At 30.3% G+C, this 21670-nt stretch overlaps 2 protein-coding genes across 2 annotated transcripts; both read left to right on the plus strand.

Moving 5' to 3' along the window:
• The first annotated feature begins 4675 nt into the window (after positions 1 to 4675).
• On the plus strand, positions 4676 to 8798 carry LOC121124389 (uncharacterized). Its single transcript, XM_040719543.2, has 3 exons — positions 4676 to 5614; positions 5674 to 7319; positions 7388 to 8798. Exons 1-2 carry the CDS (start codon positions 4744 to 4746, stop codon positions 6303 to 6305), a joined length of 1503 nt encoding a protein of 500 aa, XP_040575477.1. The 5' UTR covers positions 4676 to 4743; the 3' UTR covers positions 6306 to 7319; positions 7388 to 8798.
• On the plus strand, positions 6774 to 8122 carry LOC121124390 (glycine receptor subunit alpha-2-like). Its single transcript, XM_040719544.2, has 2 exons — positions 6774 to 7319; positions 7388 to 8122. The coding sequence occupies exons 1-2, from the start codon at positions 6774 to 6776 to the stop codon at positions 8120 to 8122; spliced, it is 1281 nt and encodes a 426-aa protein (XP_040575478.1).
• Positions 8799 to 21670: the final 12872 nt, after the last annotated feature.

Here is a 21670-nt window from a genome sequence, read left to right on the forward strand (position 1 = left end):
TCTTCATCTTCGTTACTCTTTCCTTGTTCACTGAAGCCAGTCAAAAATCATCTAAAAACTCTTTGGAAAAAACAGGAAAAAAGAAACAAGAGACGAATAGGTGAACGAAGCTTTCTCACATAATATAGATTCTCAAATAAAAAGTTGGTTAGCTGAATTATAAATATTAATTATTTATAATCTGATCCAATCAAAGAGTTTTCTTTTCCACATAGAAACTCAGACTATTCGTTGATAAATTTCGAAATTTCTTTTTTGTCTTATATCAGCTTTTTACCTCTATTTTTACACCTTAGCTACGAATATATTTTGTAATGCTTGAGCAATGATCATCCAATCATTCAAAAGTGCTAGTAACAAAGCAAAGAATAAAGACTAATACATAGTTGATAGACTCATCAACCTACAATAATGTTGCCACCATATTAATATTTCCACACCGGCCTCGGCTTCAAAATGATTAAGGGTAATTTGATACTTTTTCTACTGAACATATTTTTTTTTAAATAAATGAGAAATGGTATTACTTTTATAGAGTTAGTTCATCGGCAGATAAATAGTGTATGACAATTTGGAGCTAAAAGTACCGTTTTCGATACCAATTTAGTACGGCGCAGTTTTAACTGTATCCGCTTCCTGGAAACGACTATAGTACTGGTATACCAGGCAATACTATCCTAGTTTGAATAACTTTTTTGTACCTTTAACGGGTATTCCATTGAAATCAATACACTTACTAATTCAATAATTAATTAAGTTTAGTGATTTAAATTAATTCATATTTCGATATAACAAAGAAAAGCAATGAGTTATAAAACAAAACAAACCTGATCTCTCTACGTTATCTACAAGTTGAGTGAATGGCACTTGAATGTAATCAACAAACTTCCATTTGCCAGCTCCAAGCAGTTGGGTGTCTCCAAGACCACCTGTCTACGCCATCAGAAAGTCCAAAATGTTGAAGAGGAAGAAGGACTCTGTTAAAAAGGCAAAACTGTAGGAGTTAAAGAAAAGAGCCCAAGCAAATCAGCTCAAGCCCGTGAGAGCCAATGCAAGAGATTTTGGAGATTTCACAAAAGACTGTCCATAGAACTATCAAAAAACTAGGTGGAAAGAGCCTTGTGAGGGTGAAAAGGCCACTTTTGACACCTGCAATAAATGAACCCCATGTCCTCCGTTTTAAGACTCTTTTGAATGAGTCTTTTGAGTTCATTTGAACTCTTTTATAAAATTTTGGCAACCCTACAGGCCTGATGACACACCCCTCGACTACAGCTTATTGGTACATGTTTAGGGGAAGTCCTGCAGTGGCCTTCATCTAGCCACTGAGGCCTTCGATGCCACTGTCAGTACTGGAACGCCATGAAGCAGAGCTACATCTTCAGAGGGTGCCTAGCCTTCCACCGTCACCTGGAAGCCATCATTCCTGGAAGGGGGACTACATTAATTATTAAGAAAAATAAGACTCACAATGATTTATAGTATTTACTTTATTGAAATTCTAGGGTTAAATAATAAATTACATATTGTTGAAGTTCAAAATTCAATGTGGTCAAATTTTAATGGGTCACTCTGTATTATAAAATCTGATTTATTTGCTTGGTTATCTGTTACATACGTCATAAAATTATTATTTTATAAATATGAATCTTTTTTGTTTGATGTTTCATTGTTATATTAAAGAGTTTTTTATCAAAACGAAGAGCCATGATTTATGACGGATAAATTAAGATGAATTGAAAGAATTAATATCTTTAAAATGTATAATAAAAGAACCCAACCCGATTCAATCTAATTTATTCATTACTTTGAAATGAATAACATAGTTTTTTATCCATCTAGAATTTGACAATTCCTATGTAATCTTGGAAACTCAAAAGTGTTTCATTTCAAATATTGTATTCCAAATTACATATGAGAAAAACAGAGTTTCAATTCACAGTTAGTTAAATATTTTAAATTAGTTTATATTTACAAACATGTGTACGTATGTATACTGTATACATATATTTTCCCACTAAATAAAGGAAAATGTCTACAATACTGTATACTGAAGAACAATTATTTGGATATATCTTTTCCAAAATATCTTTAGAAAGGTTGTCCATAGGAATATTGTCCTTTGTATGGAATTACCTACAGGAAAATTGCTTTCAATTGAAAATGGTCTGCAATTATACTATACGAAGGTGGTACAAAAATTTTCAACCACAACATGAACATGCCAATACTCGTAAATAGAAAGCTAACTACATCTATGTAACATCTGTAGACAGTTTTTCACCAAAATGTTTACCCATATTGGACGCGCAGTTGTTATATATCAATCGTTTGAGTGAGTTGATGTAAGTTTTTTTTTTTGTGAAAACGGACAAAATCGAGTACCAAGCTGTTTTAATTTTTTTTTTTTTTTTTTTTTTTTGATAGTGTAAGATTCAAACAACAGCAAATTTATTAGCTTTAATTTATAATATAATTTTGGATTATTATAGTTTTTTTTTAATAATTTTAGAATAAAATATTGTTAGGTTTTCAATTATACTTTATGTGTGCAAGTGTATAATCTATACAATGTCTACTTTTAAGTAAATCAAACAAAATTGTTCATAATAATGAATATGTTTTACAATAGCTCGGCAAATGATTACTCGGAATCGGTAAAATGCAAATCCTTCTCTAACAGAAGAGTATAAGGATTGGACTTAGAGTAATGAGGAATTGGCCTTAATAAAAATCATATAAGTGTCTCACATCTTGAACCATTTTTTTTTTTTTTTTTGAATCATTAAAATTCTGATTTATTTTTAAAAAATTTGTCAAATTCTAATCAATTTTATGAATTAATCTAGGTTAGTTTTCTTTTTTCAGTCTATATAAATCATAAAATAAGTTTAAGATATAAAAACGTAAGTAAAATTGATAAAATTTCCCGCGAAAATTAACCTAACTTTGAGATCCCACACCTGGAGCTATGATAAAACAGTGACACCCCTATTTATGTAGAACATATTTCCAAAGTTGCATATTCATAAGAGTTGGGTTATTTTTATTTATTGTTGATCAAGTATTTCAGATTTTTTTTTTTTTCTAAATCAAAATTGAGGTAATAAGAAATTTAAATATTCTAATTTTAACTAATTTTTTTGGAATCTTCACACGTCCAAATAGTTAAGTACCAAATTTCAAGAGGTTTAGCTCTTTTAGATAAAAATACACCAGAAAATGACCAGAAAAAATAGTGTCGGATAAAAAGAAATTTAAACAACGTTGAAAATTATGGTTTGAGACGAATAAAAACTATGTACTGAAATTTTGCACACTTAATCTACTCATGAAATTAATCTTGTGTACCAAATATCATCAAAATTTGATAGGGTTGAGTGACATTTTTGATTAATTTCGTTGATTTGACATGGAATGACCCCTGGTGTATCTTGATGAAAAAGTTATGTGTATAAAGTTTCAGTATTTAGTGGGCATTTTTTTACTTAAATAGCCATTTGAAAATGACTTTTTTAACGACATTCTCTATTTTTAAAGGGATGCAGAAGTTAATTTGATCTTCTCATGTGTTATGATCAAAAAGTTATGTTTGAAAAGTTGCAGTCTTCAATTCCCGTTTTAGTGACCTCTACATATAGTCATTTGAAAATGAAATTTTATCAACGAAATTAAAGTAAAGGGATATAGAGGTTTCAATTTTAAAATTATGATGCTGAATTTTTAAAGTGTCATTTTATCAAGCAAAACCTATAAATATGATCCAGATTTTTCATTTGAAGAAAAATACATTCAACATTACTACCTAATACTTGGGCTATATAGTCCTTGGCTTCACACATATATTGCCCTGACTTTTTTTGTAATCACCTCATGTTCAGTTAGTACTAATCTTCAAAAGACAGCTGTCAAAATTTCATGACAAATTGTTCTTTAGTTAGTGAGTTATTGAACTAATTGTGACGCTACTTTTGTTCTTTCAAAAGCAAATGATCAAAATACAATTTTGTATTGAAACTGCTTTTTGATGTGAAAAAATAATGTTCAAGGTAAGTAATGGCTTAAAAATTGTTTGGGGACTCTACTAATTTATATAAAAAAAATAATTTAAAATAATATAATTTAAAAAAACAATCTTCAATGTTAACAAAAATGTTTTATTTTTTTTTTGTTAAGCTGGGACTTTTCAGCCTTGTGTTACTTTAAATACTCAAATGATCAAAAGGACTCTACTCATCTCATAATTAAATTAAATAACCATTAGATTTATTTATAAACTTTTAATGTGTCAACTAGAGCCACTCTCCTATTTATAATTTGTATCATAATTAAAGCAGTAAAGGTGACGAAAAAGTTTTTCCCCTTCTTATTTCTGAAATAATCTTCAAAGTTTTTTTCATTGTATGAGTATAATTAAATATACATATATTTTAGCGTTACATATTTACAAACGTATATTTAGACATTTTTTACTAAAAATAAGCAAACTATGAGAATAAGTTTGAAAATGGAGGAAACATTGTTTATTTTGTAATGTTGTGGGCTCAAAAAAAAATTCCCTTTCACTTCGGGTAAATAGATTAAACTGTAGTTCATCTATTGTTGACGTTTTTTTGTTCGTTTTTTTGGCAACATGCCTATCAAATGCATGATGCGCCTCCTTGAAGTTATTGACAACTAAATATTTATATACCTAGGTACGACAAACAACCCATAATACACCCTCACTCCGTTATAGTCACCATGTCAAACGAGTGTTTTTTAAAGTGTGATAACTCCTTCTCCAAAGATTTGGAACTCTGCAATGACTGTCAGCTCATTTACTTTTGTTCACCCATTTGTAAATCGATTCACAAAGGAGGACGCTCAAGATCTTTATCCACTCTTATATCGAATATCCCTTGCTTACCATTTAAAGTCGAAGTGAAGTCTGATATTGGACGCTGCCTAGTAGCTGTCAGAGATATTAAAGCATCTGAACTGGTTCTAGTTGACACACCTGTCGTTAAATGTCCTCAATCCATACCAATTTGTCCAGTTTGCTTATCAAAACTTCCTCATGAGAATATTATTCCATGCAAAAACTGTCAGTTGCCAACATGTGGAATCCATTGTTCAGAGATGCATGTAAACCATTCCGAATGTGTGTTATATAAGGACCTTCACTCACTGGAATGGACACGAGGCGTTCCAAACATAATTTTCTCTGCTATCGGAGTAATACGCTATCTAGATTCTCATAAAAAGATTCAGGATCAATTACCAGATCTTTGGATGGATAAGTTAATGGATCACCTTGAGGATATGGTTAAGGATGATATCATTCGAGATTATTTGAGTTCATTGGTCGAATTTCTACAAGGGGAATGTGGGTTAAATTATCATTCAGCTTCTGCAATAAAAAGAGCTTATGGAATCTTGAGAGTTAATTCCGTTGGCATGGAATATCAAAGTGAAGGAAGGGCTCTATTTCCTATTCTATCCATGTTTTCACATTCATGTGTATCAAATCTGTTTTTTGAAGAGCTGAATGATAGCGAGGTTCTTATGTTGGCTCAAAGAAATATTTCTCAGGGAGAGGAGTTGTCTATTCGATACATTTCTTTCATGACGGGTAAAATAAAATGTTTTGTATACACATTTGAATAATGTTAATGATAAATTCTTCGATAGGAACAAATGGCAGACAATCCCTTCTCATGGATCAGTGGTATTTTAAATGCAATTGTATTAGATGCAATGACCCAACAGAGTTGGGAACTTTTTCTAGCTGTCTTCGATGTGAAAAACCATGTGATGGATTAGTGGAGATGGGCAAAAATCAAGAATGGAGTTGTAACAAGTGTTTCAAAGTGTTTGAATCCTCCAGAGTTTGTGATACATTGGGAAAAGCGGCAGTAGTGCTATCAAACGGTTCAGAGTCCATTGATTATTATGAAAATGCTATTATTGAAATAAGCACTCATCTTTTATCTCCTAAGCATTTTTTGGTTATGAAAATGAGAGTACATATTATATCTCTGTACTTGAAGAATCAAAGAATTTCTGAAATGAGTGAACGTTGTTTAATTTCATTCATAGAGCATCATATGATTTTACTATCATACTTGGACTCTGTTGACCCAGGGCGATCGTTACTGATGGGATCTTTTTTAAAGCATTTTGCTCAAGCCAAGACATACTTGCTTACTCTCAGAATGAAAAATAAAAGTATAGAACTACCTGATGCTTTAAAGGAAATGAAGGGTATTGCATTTATTGACAAACAAGTGAAAAAAATGATGAGCAAATATATTGATAGATAATTTTATGGAATCAATTAAGTTTTATTTTCTTTCTGTCTCAGTAAAAGATCTTTTTTCTTTCGTTCTTTATCAAATTTATGCTTGATTGAATGTATATAATATATTGTATGTATAGTATTAGAGTTCATCTTTTTAATTGATAGAACATATTGTATATTTGGGATGAAATTTAGGAGGAGAGAAGTGACTTGCGGCAGTAGTGGGTGTTCGCCCACAAAGTTCTCTCTTATTCTTCTTGTGTTCTTCTCTTTCTCTCTCTCTTTGAGTTTAAATGGGGAGACCTAAGAATAGAAAGCCTTTTTCCGTTTGAAAAAAAAAATGATTATGAGTATATATGGAACATCTTCTTGAAAGAGAGCCTATTAAATATTGTGTATGTGGGACACCTCAACAAACGTTTTACGTCTCCTGGATGACAACAAGCCTCCAAAAAATGTGTAGATTGTTCTGAAAAGGAGTAAATAGAAGATGATTTCGAGGAAGTTAGTACTCTTCTTCATGTTCCTCCTGAATGCTATCGGGAATACACAACAGTCAAAGGACCCCTGCTCATTTGAAAAAGCAGACAAAATATGTCTTCCGAAAAACTATGCCAAATATGAGCTCCCAGATGAGGATAGTGCTACTCCTATCATTGTGGGGGTGGATATAAAAGATATTCCAAAAATCAACGATGTGGATTTCAGTATTACATTAAATGCCTATTTTTACGTCAAATGGGTTGACAAAAGACTTCGAATACTCAGTTACAACTCCAGTGACATAAATCGGAAACCTCATATGAAAAAACAATCCATCGCTATTAATTCGAAAATCATAGAAAAGTTGTGGCTTCCAGATGTGGAAATTCTCAATTTGAGCTCTTTTGAGACTTTGTCAGTTCTTTCAAAACTGGAAGGAGTTTGGATCGGGGAGAACTCGGAACTAATGTACTCCCTCGCCACAAGGATTACCATCATTTGCCGAATGAAATTTAACGCCTTTCCTATGGATATACAAGTGTGCAAATTTCAGGTCATTCCGAATATTTTGCTTATGAAATAAACCACAATACTATTGAACACCTTGCTTTTATTTTATAGGTGGGAAGTTTCAACTATGATATGAACAAAATGATTTTCTTCAACGACTTTATTCCATCGAAGCAGAATTCACAACAAACAACGCTGGATTACCAAGTCAATTTTCAGGATCTCCGTCCGGATGAGACTCACTATCTTGCTTTGGGCATGAATTACTCTGTAGCTGGATTTCAAATCATTCTGACCCGAAAGGTCTCATTCTATATTGTAACCTATTACTTGCCTTCAGCTCTCTTTGTACTTGTTTCATGGATAAGTTTCCTAGTGAACCCTGAAGTCATTCCTGGACGAATGACTCTTCTTGTCACCATATTTCTTGTTCTCATTAATATATTCAACACAATTCAAACGAATTCCCCTAAAGCAGATGGGCTAACAGCAATTGAGGCATGGGTCATTGCATGTATTATTTTTGTATTTGGAGCGCTCGGCGAGTACACTGTGATTCTATTGAAAATTAAAATTAAAAAGATTTACCCCAAAAAGCGAAAAGTCATCGTTTTGTCACAGATCCCAAATACAAAGAATCAGCAACAAGTCCATAATAAAAAAGTTAAAAAAGCAATCAAGCTACAAAATTCACTCTGGTCAAACTCCAATGTCTTTCCTAAAAAGATTGATAAATATGCCCATACAGATCTCATTTTCTTAGCCGTATTTCCTATTCTCTTTTTAATTTTTAACTTATTTTATTGGATCACTCTCTACTACTGGAGACTCTCAGAGTGTAGTTAAATGCTTTGCCCATTTTTCCTTCTAAAATAATCACACTTTTTTCACAACATAAGTTTAAATGCTTCAAACTCAAAAGATTTTTTTTTTATAAAAAACTAAAATACTTATTAATAATAATAATCTTTGCAACTTTTCTTCTCTCAAAAAAAAATCTAATTCAAAAACTTGTCTGCATGAGTAAAAAATATTTGTATTCAATGTCATTATTTTGCGGGAAAAAAAATAATTTTATATTTTGCTCAATATATCCATCTCATGCAATATTTTCTTTATATAGTACATAATATATTTTCACATACGGATAAAATTGAAGTCGTTGCTTACCTATCATTTTAATTATTCGAAATAAATATGTATATTTTTTTGTTATAACATTATTAACTAATGTAATGATTGACTATGAAGCAATTTTCAAATGATTGCATGAATAAATCAGTCTTGTAGTTGTATGGATTTTTATTGTTTGTTCCATTTAATTTTTTTATTTTATGTCCAAAAAAAATCTTGTTTCGTTTGCAAACAATGTATGTATGTAAACTGATAAAGTATCTCCTTTTTTTGGCATCAAATTGTATTTGGACAAACTAAGTTACTAGTTAATTTTGATTTAATATTTTTTGTGTAATTTATTTGATTTGAATTATAATTACTTAAAGGTGACTATTACTTAACCACATAGATTAGAGTTTTATATCTTATTATAACTATATACAATAATGTTTATTGTATAATTTCATATATTGCACAAGCAGATAAAAATAGAAAACATTATTTACTTAATCAGAATCAAATCTTCATTTGATTCCCCAAATTATTATTTTTATTAGATTGGTACATATGTCCACATCGTTTGCATTGTTGATTTTTTTTTCACAGATGCAAAAAAAGTTGGACATATTTGGGTTTACTCTGTAATATGGAAAAAAGGGGAAAATATAAATGAATATGGGGATAAATTTTTTAAAACCTTTTGCAATATTATTTTTTCTTCGGGAATAGTTATGTATTACAAAATACTAAATATTGGAAGGAAATCAGAAAAAAGTAAGAGAATAAACTAAGATTTTGTGACGGCGGCAATAAGGGAGCTCCACAAAAAAACCTCCGACTTTACAATTTTAACTTTATATGGGCAACTGTACAATTATAGAATGGTCTCGCTTTCTGGCCTACTTTTATTAAAAAAGAATACGTTATTTTGAGCTTTTACATAATATTCTAGACTCATCCGTATAAAGCCTATTAATTATATAATTTTCATTCATATTTTGAACATAAAAGTTATTAACATAATAGAAATTCAATGCTATGATTTTTTATTCTATTGAAGGAGTTTTTGATTTTCTTTATTCATTTTAATATATCAATTCAGGTGTACCATATGGCTCGCTTCTGCCTTCTCCACCCGTATAAAAAGACGAAAATAATTGTAGTGCAAAGAAAATATTGTAATTATATTTAAAGTCATATATATATATTTAAAATTATTTACACCAAAGGTAGGCGAGAATGCCTACTTGGGAGAGAGAAATTTACACCACGACGACTGATTAAATAACGATAATAAGAAAAGGGCAAACACATTTTCCCTTTCCCAATTTTTAAAGGTATTTTTTTATTACCAACTACTAAACTATATTTATGAGTTCGACAATTATGATTTATGGATCACATTTAACTTCATATGACCTTTTGTTTGCCGACCTTAACATCTTGGAAATACAGCCGACGTCATTAACAATTCATCAACTTGATTTTTTGTCTTTATTTTTTATAATATTAGAAAATTGCGGAGGACACAGAGGCTGTTTAACCTTTATATTTGTCAAAAACAAACTAACAGTGCAAAATGGTGTATATTGTCAACATACATTATGAACATTTGCTTTTATATAATGGTTGATCTTATTTATATATTTTTATTAAGATCCATGGGTTTCATTTCCCTTTTTTAACAAGCTACACACATTTTTGAAAAATGTTTCTGTTTATCGATATTATCCTTATGTAAACCTGATACATTAGAAAAAAGATATGGCACCAATTATATTTTTTTGGGTTAGCTAGTGATAATTGTGAATATTTGATTGATCAAAAAAAACTGTCACTTTGTATTTGTAGAGACAAAATAAAGATGTAGAATAAAGATATATGAATATAATTTTTTTTTTAATACAAAATTTTGACAAATATACAATCTTTCAAAAGTTTTTCCAACGAATTTTCCACAGCTTGAATTATTCTTTCCATTGCTTTTATAGTAGAAAAATAATAATAATGACAATGCAAAACGGTGTAAATTGTAAGCATACTATGTAGAAAATTGTACGAACATAGTAAATTTAAAAACTGAATGATTGAAAACTTAATTCAAAACTGAAGGTGTTTTTTTTTCTAAGTAATACCTGATGAATAATCAAAAAAAGTCCATGGCAACTAGATCACTAGTTAATATATCTACAAAATCACAAAATTTATTAATATCAAAATGTGTCTTTTTTGTAAAGCAAAAGTCAAAAACTTTACAAAATGTTCCCTAATGAAAGTACCTGCTTAATAGTTTACTATTATAATATTTAAAAATGAATAAAGCAAATAAAAAAGTCCCCGAAGAGAATAAAATATCAAAGCATTGAATTTCTAATATGTAAATAACTTTTCTATTTTACATTCAAATTGAATTAAAATCAAAAAAAAATCGAAAACACAACAACATTTAAAAGTTTGTTCTCAAATGTATTTTATTCAAGAGGTAGACTCAAGTTTTTTTATGAATAAAACTTTTGAGCTAAATTGGAATATTCATATTTAAAAATGTTAGAAATAATGCTTAATAGTACATAAATAAAACCATTTTATTTATGTTATAAAATGAATTTAAATAGTTGTCATGACGATAAAATGTGACAAAAAATATTTAATTTGCAATTTAAATATAACAGTAATAGTCTTTGGACATTTGCAAAAAAAAAAATGATAAGGAATTTTTTTAATATTTATTAAGTGCAATACATAATACATGCAGTAAGGCCCAGTCTTCTCCATGCTTCAATTTAATTAGATTAAGAAATGATATGACAAAAAATCTTTAATTTATGTGATAATGCATTAGCATTGCAGAAACATAAAAGCTTTCATGATCATCATCTCTGTTATAATATATTCAGAGTATACTTTGACACTAGTGCTCTTTTTTCCTTGAAACATAGAAAAAGCTCATGATAACTAATAGTGTTTAGACTCGGTCCAAAACTGAATTTTTTCCGAAGTTATATCCAAGTGCACTTTTTTATACTAATTTAGATCGTTTTCAAACGTGAGCCACTTTCTTGGCCTCATATATAGACTAATTGTTTTGGACTCAATCTATGGATCGATTTTCTCGCGCATTTTCTTATTGATGTGTAAAGAAGGGATCTGCGTTTAGAAAAAACTAAGTTTAGTGATTGGAAAAGGAAAAAAGGGTATTTGGGTGTGTTCTTTCTTCTTTTATGTTCATTCTTTAATAGATCGTCGTGGTGTTAACATTTCTCTTTAAAAAAGAGTTCTCACCTATATTTGGTGTAAATTGATTTAAAAACGCATAATAAAATTAACATATATGAATATAAATATAATTAAAAATTAAACCGCAAGAAAAACGCTCACATATGGCAACTCCAAAAAATTTGACATCACTTATAAACTCTTCTAATCGAAGGTGAAGAGTCCCAATAATGTTTATCAAGCTTCTTTTTAGTCTCTTGAGGCGGTTTCCCGTTCATATATGTAGTAATGTTTAATCAAGGCACGAAATTATTTATTTTTTCACCATAATCTTTCCTTCTGATTCCTCGATTCAAACAAATGCTAAACAGAAAGAAATAGACTGATGGGGCTGAAAGTTGGTTTGTGTTCCTAATTAAACAACCCTCGTACATTGTATACATTTGAACTATAAAAAGTACTTACTACACATCAAGTACAGTATTATTGATGTAATTAACAGTTAAATTATAAAATATCCATTTTATTAATTGGTTTGAAAGATCTTAAGGAAAAAGAACTCCTAAATCCTCAATGAGTTGTCATTCATTAATTAACAACTTCTGAGAAAGACAGCTTAAAAAATATGTACATAGTTGCAAAAAGAAGATAATTAAATGAAACCAAGTTATCATTTAAAGATCAATTTTACCCTCAATTTGACTTAATTGCTCTCAAGCTTCTAAGTAAGTAAATTAAAGAGTATTAATTCTAAAAAAGTAAATATTATGCTCAAAATTCGTTTATTAAGTAATTAAAGTGTATTATTATCCAAACAAAATTAAATAATATGCAGAAATTTTGTCTATTATCTAATTGAGCGTATGAACACTACCAACATAAATATTATGGCCCTAAAATGAAGAAATAATGAGACATATCCACTTAAAAAGTAGTTGTGAGTAATTTAATTTATAATTTTTCAAAGCGAATTTGAGAAAATGTGTGCGGGCAAGGTAAAAACAAATTTTAAAATTTTAAAAAAATATTCTCTTAGTTTATTGCTTGTTACTATATTAATTAGATATTTAAATACCTGTCTTAAAGTTGGCTAATTATCAATGGTACTTAAAAAGTTTATAGATTGAGATAGTAAGCATTTGAGGTCATTTGGTATAATTTCACTTAAAGATATGGGCGTGTAAATTGTCAAAACTAATAAAAGCTATCATAAAAAGTATTTGCCATGCTTATTTCAAGTATCAAATATTGTATCAAATTTTAAGACTGTTAAATAAACTTAATAAATTCCTAGAGTACGCTGCAATTTGCAGAAAAAATATTTAATTCCTATTGAAAGATTTTTTTTTCTTTAAAATTTTGTTTGAAAAACTATTTTTGGACAACAAACAATTGTTCTGAAGAAAGGTTTTTTATTCAATTATGAGTTTACGGCAAATAAGATTTTAGAAGGAGAAATAATTAAAAAAAAGTTGTCTTTAAGAGAAAAGAAATTGGCCCTAGGGACAGTTTTTTCAATTTTATGAAAATGATAGGGAACCATAGGTTGAGAATGTTTTTAGTGGGTAATTCAAAAATAAATCAATTTTTAGATCAGTAAAGTAAAAGAAAAATTAGATGTCTCAATTGGTAGTTGTAATCAGAGGTTTTAATTGAATGATAGACTATTTTTTATTTTGGATGAAGGTCAGAGTGTTTACCAACTTTATAAAGATTGGCCAACGAAACTTTTTTCTTTTGATATCGCTATAAAAAAAGACAGATGGATATTTTTCTATAATTGTTTTTTATTTGAAAGCCTCAACATTCCAGTTAATTATGGAACACCATTTCATTCATATGGCCGCCGTATGTGGCCTTACAGTAGCCCATTCTGTCGACCCAATTTTTCTATACATTTTCGATTGTGTGAGCTTCAATAGCTGCAATGGCGACTCCAATTTCGTGTTTCAAATCGTCAATTGTCTCTAGGTGGTTGGCGTAACATTTATCCTTGACGGTTCCCCACAAAAAATAGTCCAACGGAGTGAAATAGCAGCTACGAGGTGGCCAGTTGGCGTTGCCGTTTCGGCTTGTTATGCGATGGTCGAAGACAGTGCGCAAAAGATCCACTGTAACGTTGGCTGTTGGAACCAAATGTGGTCGATGTATTCCTTTTCCATTTGGAGAAACAAAAAATCTTCCAACATGGCCCGATAGCGCTCACCATTCACCGTAACGGCAGCTCATTACTCGTTTTTTTGCTTTCGGTAACAGCAGCAATGTTTTCGATTGACTGCACTGGATGAACACGGGAACGAGTTGTTTTATCCATTAACGAACCAGTTTCGCGCACATGCTTCACAAATTTATCCACAAACTGCCTGGAAGGCGCTTTATTTTGACCGACGTCATTTTCTTACAGTTTCTTTTGAAGACTCTCCATTTTGGAAGTTAGTCTTTGGTATTTCCCAATTTTTTCGGGCGTAAACTTAACCATTTCGTAAACCGGAGACCTTTTACAAAATATTAGACACAATGAAAATGTTACTACATCTTTCAAACGTCAAAAAAATGGTAGTTTAAAATGCAACTGCTAGATTTATCATCGGTATTTTAAATGGTAAAACATTGGAAGAGAGAATATGTATCTTTTGTAAACAATCGCTGGAGACATCCCAACATTTTTTGTTCTAGGGCACTCATACCGGATGTAGAAAAATAAATTTGACCTTCTAAAAATACATTTTGGAATACGTGTTCTTGAATAAATCTTAAAGTTCCGATTATTTTTGAATAGCTCAGATTCTAAGCGTTTGATTGATTCACATGTTGTAAACAAAAATTATGTACATATCGCGATGGAGGCAAGAAGAGCCATCAAAGGCAATTTAATCAACACCAGAAGGACCACCTCGGACATCATGAAAGCCTTAAACGTCAGCAGGGGCAAAGTGTTTCGGGTCAGAAATCGTTTGGCTGATGGGAAAAACCTTAAGGACAACCCCAAGAGTGGAAAATCCACCAAAGTGAAGCCTGAAGACATCATGGAAGCCTTTAAGGTCAACTACTCTTGAATGATCTGAAACACATCAGCACCTGGGTTATTTTTTTCTCTGATGAAAATACCTTTACCGTTAACCCTGTCTACAACAAGCAAAATGATCGGGTGGTATGCTTTGACAAGGCTGACAATAGCATCGGACAGTCACCAAGAGCAAACATCCGGCCGGTCTGGGGATGTTGGAGGTTGTGAAATTAATCAAATTATTGCAAATGTACAATTTCTGATTCATACATTTTGATGGAAATGAAATGCGTTACTTTTGTATTTTTCTGTAATAATATAAAATCTTGTATATAATATGTTCAAAAATTAAAATTAGTCTTTTTATAAAATAATTAGTAGAATATACCGGGTGATCATTTGAAATCTATAAACTTACCAATTTATTAATTAGTTAAGCTTGAGTGATTGAAATTAATACATATTCTAATATATTAAAGCATAAATAATTAGTTACAAAAAAACAAATTTGAGCTCTTTAGCTTACAAGAAAGAAATACATTTCTTCCGTTGCAAGACTTGTTTAAATGAGTCTTTTGCGATCTTTGAACTCTTTTTTGACACTTTTGGCCCTCCTAACGCCCTGGTGCCACCCTCTTGACTACCTTTTTTTGGGTACATGTCGAGGAGAAAGCCTGCAGTGTCCGTCATCCAAACACGGAGGACCTCAAAGTCACTGTCAGGTAGCATTGAAACCATCATTGTTGTTAAAGAAGCTACATTAATGATTAAGAGAGCTCCGATACAGACCTATTTATATTATTAATTGTTTTGAAATTATAATGTTAATTAATAAGTTATATCTTGCTGAAGTTTAAAATTGAAAGTGTTCAGATTTAATGGACCACTCAGTATAAGTACTCATTATATGTAATATATTTACATTAAATATATTTCTTTTTCTAGGAATGACCAAAAATCGAGCTTATGCACATTGAGTACAAGAGAATAATTCTCCAGAGCACAATTTGCATTGAGCTACGTCGTTCCATCGAGCTCCATTGCTTAAATATTAATATTATTATTATTTATAAAAATAATAATAATAACCTTTCAACAGGGTTTAAAGAATCTTGTGCTAAATTAAGATTATTTTTGATGTTTTTCTTAATAGTAGAAAATTGAAGAGCACTCGGAAAGACGTCGAGCCTTTTTATTTGGCAGACCAAAATAACAATTCAAAGTGGCTAATATTGTCAACACACGTTGTGAACAAACATCATATGGAAAGTACTTTTGAGGATCAAATAAAAAAGAAAATCAGAATTCGAAAATGACACTTTCTTTTTGATTAGAGTAGTAAAAAATCTTTCAAAATGATTGAAACATTGTTTTAAGTAATTGGAATAACATAGTGGTAATTATAATCAATAGCTTCTATTTATATTGTACACTAAGGTTTTTTTAGAAAACAATCTATACAAGCCAATCTATTGAGGAAGAAATAAAGCCTCATTTTCATAAAGAAATTGTTCTTATAACGAAATAATTTTTAGTTAAAAAAGGAAATCGACCATAATTAATCTGTAGATATTATTCTTGAGAGTAAAAATTTAGACACAAAAAAAAAATAAAACGCAAAAATAAATAATGACAAAATAGATAAAGTTATGGAACTTCAAAATGTAGCTTAAATACATCTGCCCCCTCAGTATATTGACCCTTAGGGGTCAATATATACAACTTTGAGAACCAGTGCTATAGACGTGTTTTTTTTTAGTTGGCCGTTTTTTTTTTGTTTTTTTTGAAAATGGCCACCTGAAAAATGAATTTTCTTTTTTTTCGTAGGTGGCATTGTTATTTAATTCCTGAGTAGTGAACTTCATTTTTTACTTCATTCAATTATATTCTAAACCTGATTGAACATTCGTGTGTGCTCATAAAAGACAGACAGTTTATTTACTTCTCAACTTCTCCCCTTATCACATCTGATGGTAGCGGATCCCCTACAAAACAATGCTTCCAATTGTTAGGGTTATCGTGTTTATTTTCGTTTTTTTCCTAACATGTCTGTTATACGCACTTTTAACATATATATATATTCACAAATGTAAACATATATTCAAAAATGAAGGAACTTATCTCAAGAATGTTTAGACATAGAATAACTATATTTAGAGTACTTTTATATCAACAAAAAATAAGCTTTATATATATATATATACATAGGTATTTCTTAATAATATCGAACATTAACTGCAATTAATATTAAGTTATATGAAAGGTTATTAATAATATTTATGATTTAATATAAAAGAATTTGATTTAAGTAATGCAATTTATCATCTATTCTTTTTATATCCATAAAAATATTGTTAAATCACCACAATCTAAGAAATATTAATATAAAATGAGTCCAATAGAATTACATATATACCATTATATTAGATAGTATATGGATAATCCAATCATATTTTACTTCTTTTGTGTACATAGAGTATCAATTCGTAGAGTGGCAGTGTCTAATTTTCAGATGAAAAAAAAATAAAAATTATAATAATTAGCTCCAATCTTTCCTATATTGTATGTACACAGATACTTGTTTAATAAGCAAAAAAAGTTAGTTACTATTTATTAGGCGTGAAAAATGTATGAACATATTAAATTATATCCCAGTATTTTTTAAGATCTCATTAATGCTGATTAATGGAGAAATAAAATACTTCAAGAGTCTTCTTTAATTTATTATCTGTTTGATTTATGTTTTAATTATGTGAATTTACACATTGCATGTCATCAAAGATGTTTGTGGCCTGGTGTAGTCTTTATGGTGTCTTGTTGTCTCGGACTATTCACCAATGATGGCCGTTTCTATTCGATCACCAGCTTCAAACAGTCGAGTTGTTCACAGCAGAGGGCAGACTCAAGTGGGAAAAAATAACTCTTACTTTTAACGTGTTTTTCCCTTTCAGGTAGTAAAAATGTAAAATGCGAGTAATTTCTTCCTTTGAGACTTGTATACTTTACGCTCGATAATTCAAGAGTGAAGCAACTAAGCGAAATACTGTCCTAAAAAATTTATAACATACACTCACCCTTTACAATCCCCTATCGTATGATTCAATCTAACCAATAATGAACAAGATATACATAATACTTACTTTAAATAAAGAGTAGGAAATACGAAATTACTTTTTCATCCACTTTATAATAAAAACAATAGGACAATTTATGTTATAGTCATATAAAAATATTTTTCACCCCTAAGGATTTCGTTTCTGGAAGAAATTGTGTGCCATATTCATACATCTTGCTTTTTTATAACTGTAATTAACACACCTTTAATATATAACAATCATTTTTGCGCTTTGAATGTTCCTCTTATTGGTCAGAAGGAGTTGCACTGATTAAGTAGAAGTAAACATAACCACATCTGACCTATGAATGGTCTTTAAAATCTAATATACACACACTGTATATATCCTTCTCCATGAACGACTTTGAATCAAGCCTACAAAAGTTGAGTGTAAGATAATAATTGTGATGAGTCAGCATTAAAGCAATCTTGAACAAAAATTTAGAAAATCTCAACTTTTTTTTTATTTCATGCTTCTCAATATTTTTTACTTACATGTTTTATTTAAATTATTCAAATTAGTGGCATAACTTAAGATGCGCTATAGTTCTGACAAATATTCGTTAGCAAACATTCTGTATTTTGTATTTCTATTTCCAATCGATGGAGAAGGAGTTCAGTATTTTAATTGCCTAAGAAACGTAATCATGGAGTCACGAAGGGAGTTCTTGCTTCACTACGTATATTATTATACTTTGGAGAAAATCCACTCAATTTCCCCCTATCCTTATACCTTGAGGAAGTTACAATAAACCAATCCGAGAGACTCAGTCTTACATCAAAGTTTATCAAGATCTCTTCCTCCACCATTTTAGGGATCGGGGTAATTTTTACACATTCGTTCAATGAATATGGTGAGGTAGTCAACTCTCCATGGCAAAATATCAATTTATCTCTTTAGAGCCTACCCAGGACATGTTTGTAAAAATACAAGATGTTCCTACTCTGTAGGTACATCAACCATTTTTGACGAGTATCGGTGAATGGATTCTTCAAAATAAAGTTTGGATCAGCATGTTCCATTTTATCTCCAAGAGCGAGTCTGTCTAAACTTTGCAGGATTATTTTGGAGGGGAACACATATATATTTATGAATAAATATATTTTTTTTCCTAAGAAAATTCAAAGTCCCAAGACTTTTTGAACACTCCTCATATTGCATAATAAGAAAAACATGAATGTTTTTTCAAAGTGTGTGGAATATTCAAAATACATATCCTATATATCTCAATTGTATTAAAGATATATGCCCAGGAACAACAGTTAAGAATCGATCCCATAGAACATAGGATATGTTTTAAGAATGAACTGGACCAAAAAAAAAAACCATAAGTACCGAAGCAACACTAGTCATAAGTATTATGTAGTAAACTCAATATATATAATTTTTTACTTGCTATCTGGCTCTTAAGATGTAAAATTGTATCTCATGGTCACATAATGAAATGCCCTAATTGCATTCATGAAACATCCTTTTAGATTAAAGAAAGCAAGAATAATATTATTTTTTTATTGAATACCCAAGAGTACAACTTTGTTTTATTAATAATAAAACAAAGAAAATATCTTCGAAATTGAGTATATTAATAAAGAAAATATGAACTTCCTTTTTTTCCCATTTGTTTAATATGACAGGGAGAGCTTTACTAAACAGGAAATAAACTAAAATCAAATTCCGTATTTTTCAATAATATAGGCAGAAGTTACTCCAATGGCCATCCCCAATTCTATTTTGAGTCTAACAAGGAATTACACAATGAACTCCTCTACCAATTATCTCTGTTATTTTTCGACTTTCAATCACTACTTGATTACTTTATACTCGTTGTTCACTCTTCAAGAAATAAAAGAATAATCATAATAGCCTTGAGAAATGAACTACATAGGTTGGGGAAAAACTAATTTCCTAAAGTGTTACAATCATCCAATTTAAGCCAAGTTTGCCTCATTCTGTTTGATAACTTCTTTCCAAGAAGAATTCAACTTCATAATACCTTTCTTGTAGATGCCCTTGTCCCTACTGGCAAAAAAACACGGACAAACAATTTTCAAAGGCCTCTATTGATGCCAAATTTGTACCCCCAGGCAAGTTGGCCATAGACAGGAAAAGGTAATAGTCAGTTGGTGACAGATCCGGACTGTAGGGTAGATGCATAAGAATTTTCTATTCGATCTCCATGAGCTTCTTGTGCGTTATCAAAGATGTATGCAACCTAATGTTGTATTGATGAAATATGAGTCCTCTCATATTTACAAATTCTGATCAATTTCTATTTGAATGCTAGCTTCAAACAGTCGAGTTGTTCACAGTAGAGGACAGAATTGAGCATTTGGTCATAGGAGACCAGCTCATACAAGATTATTCCTTTCCAACTCCACCAAACACACAGCAACACCTTCCTGGCAGTCGATCCTGGTTTGGCCACGGTCTGAGCCAATTTATTGGGTTTCAACCAAGATGTCTGCCACTTGATATTGAAGTGTTGATATTGATTCTATTTATCCCACTTCACAATCTGCTTCAAAAATAACTGGTATTCTCTTTCAGATAATAAAAATGTGAAATATGGGGAATTTTTCCTGTGAGAACACCATACTCGACGCACAATAATTCACGACTGAGCCATCCAAGCGCAATACTATTGAAAAGTGTTTATTGTATACAATCACACCTTTACAACGCTTTATCTTATCATCCAATGTGACCAATAATTTATAAGCTGTACTTAGTTAGATTACAAGCCTAGTATTTCAGGTAGCAAGTACAAAAACTCATATTTACACTGACACTCTACAAATTGACAATCTTTGTACACAAAAGAAGTAAAATATGATTGGATTATCCATATACTATCTAAGATAATATAATATATAGTTCTATTGCACTCATTTTATATTAATATTTCTTAGATTGTGGTGATTTAACAATATTTTTATGGATATGAAGGGAATAGATGATAAATTGCATTACTTAAATCGAATTATTTTATATTAAATTATAAATATTATTAATAACCTTTCATATTATTTAATATTAATTGAAGTTAATGTTCGATATTATTAAGAAATACCTATGTATATATTTAAAATTAACTTATTTTTTGTTGATATAAAAGTACTCTAAATATAGTTTAAACATTCGTGATATAAGTTCCTTCATATATGAATATATTCTTACATTTTGTGAATATATATATGTTAAAAGTGCGTATAACAGACATGTTAGGAAAAAAACGAAAATAAATATGATAACCCTAACAATTGGAAGCATTGTTTTGTAAGGGATCCGCTACCATCAGATGTGATAAGAGGAGAAGTTGAGAAGTAAATAAACTGTCCGTCTTTTATGAGCACACACGAATGTTCAGTCATGTTTAGAATATAATTGCATTTAGTAGAAAATGAGGTTCACTACTCAGGAATTTAATAATAATGAAACCTACGAAAAAAAAAGAAAAAATACACTTCTCTGTTTATAGCACTGGTTCTAAAAGTTGTATATATTAACCCCTAGGGTACTAGGGTACTATACTGAGTTGGCAGATGTATTTACGCTACACTTTAAAGTTCCATAACTTTATATATTTCTTGACTATTTATTTTTGCTCTTGAACCTTCTTTTTGAAGTTTGAGAGCAAAAAGATTGCACTAAATATTATTTATATTTGTTGCAGCTACTTAGAAGCTAATACAATCATTCCAAAAAAAGCACGCCATATAGGTGTACATCTGAAACAGAACTAGTGGAAATACTTCTGCCCACCTCTCTATTGTTTATTGATAAATTTAGTCTTGAGGTTGAAAGGTTCGCGTGTTATTATCTTTCTCCATTCAGTTGGACAAGTATATTTCACTCGGTAATGAAGTCTTTTAATTAGGGGGTTTATAATTGATGAAAATGAGCAAATTCGATTTTTTGCTCAAGTTTTTTTATGACCAA

Source organism: Lepeophtheirus salmonis, chromosome 9 (assembly GCF_016086655.4).
Source record: "Lepeophtheirus salmonis chromosome 9, UVic_Lsal_1.4, whole genome shotgun sequence".
Classification (NCBI taxonomy): Eukaryota; Metazoa; Arthropoda; class Copepoda; order Siphonostomatoida; family Caligidae; genus Lepeophtheirus; species Lepeophtheirus salmonis.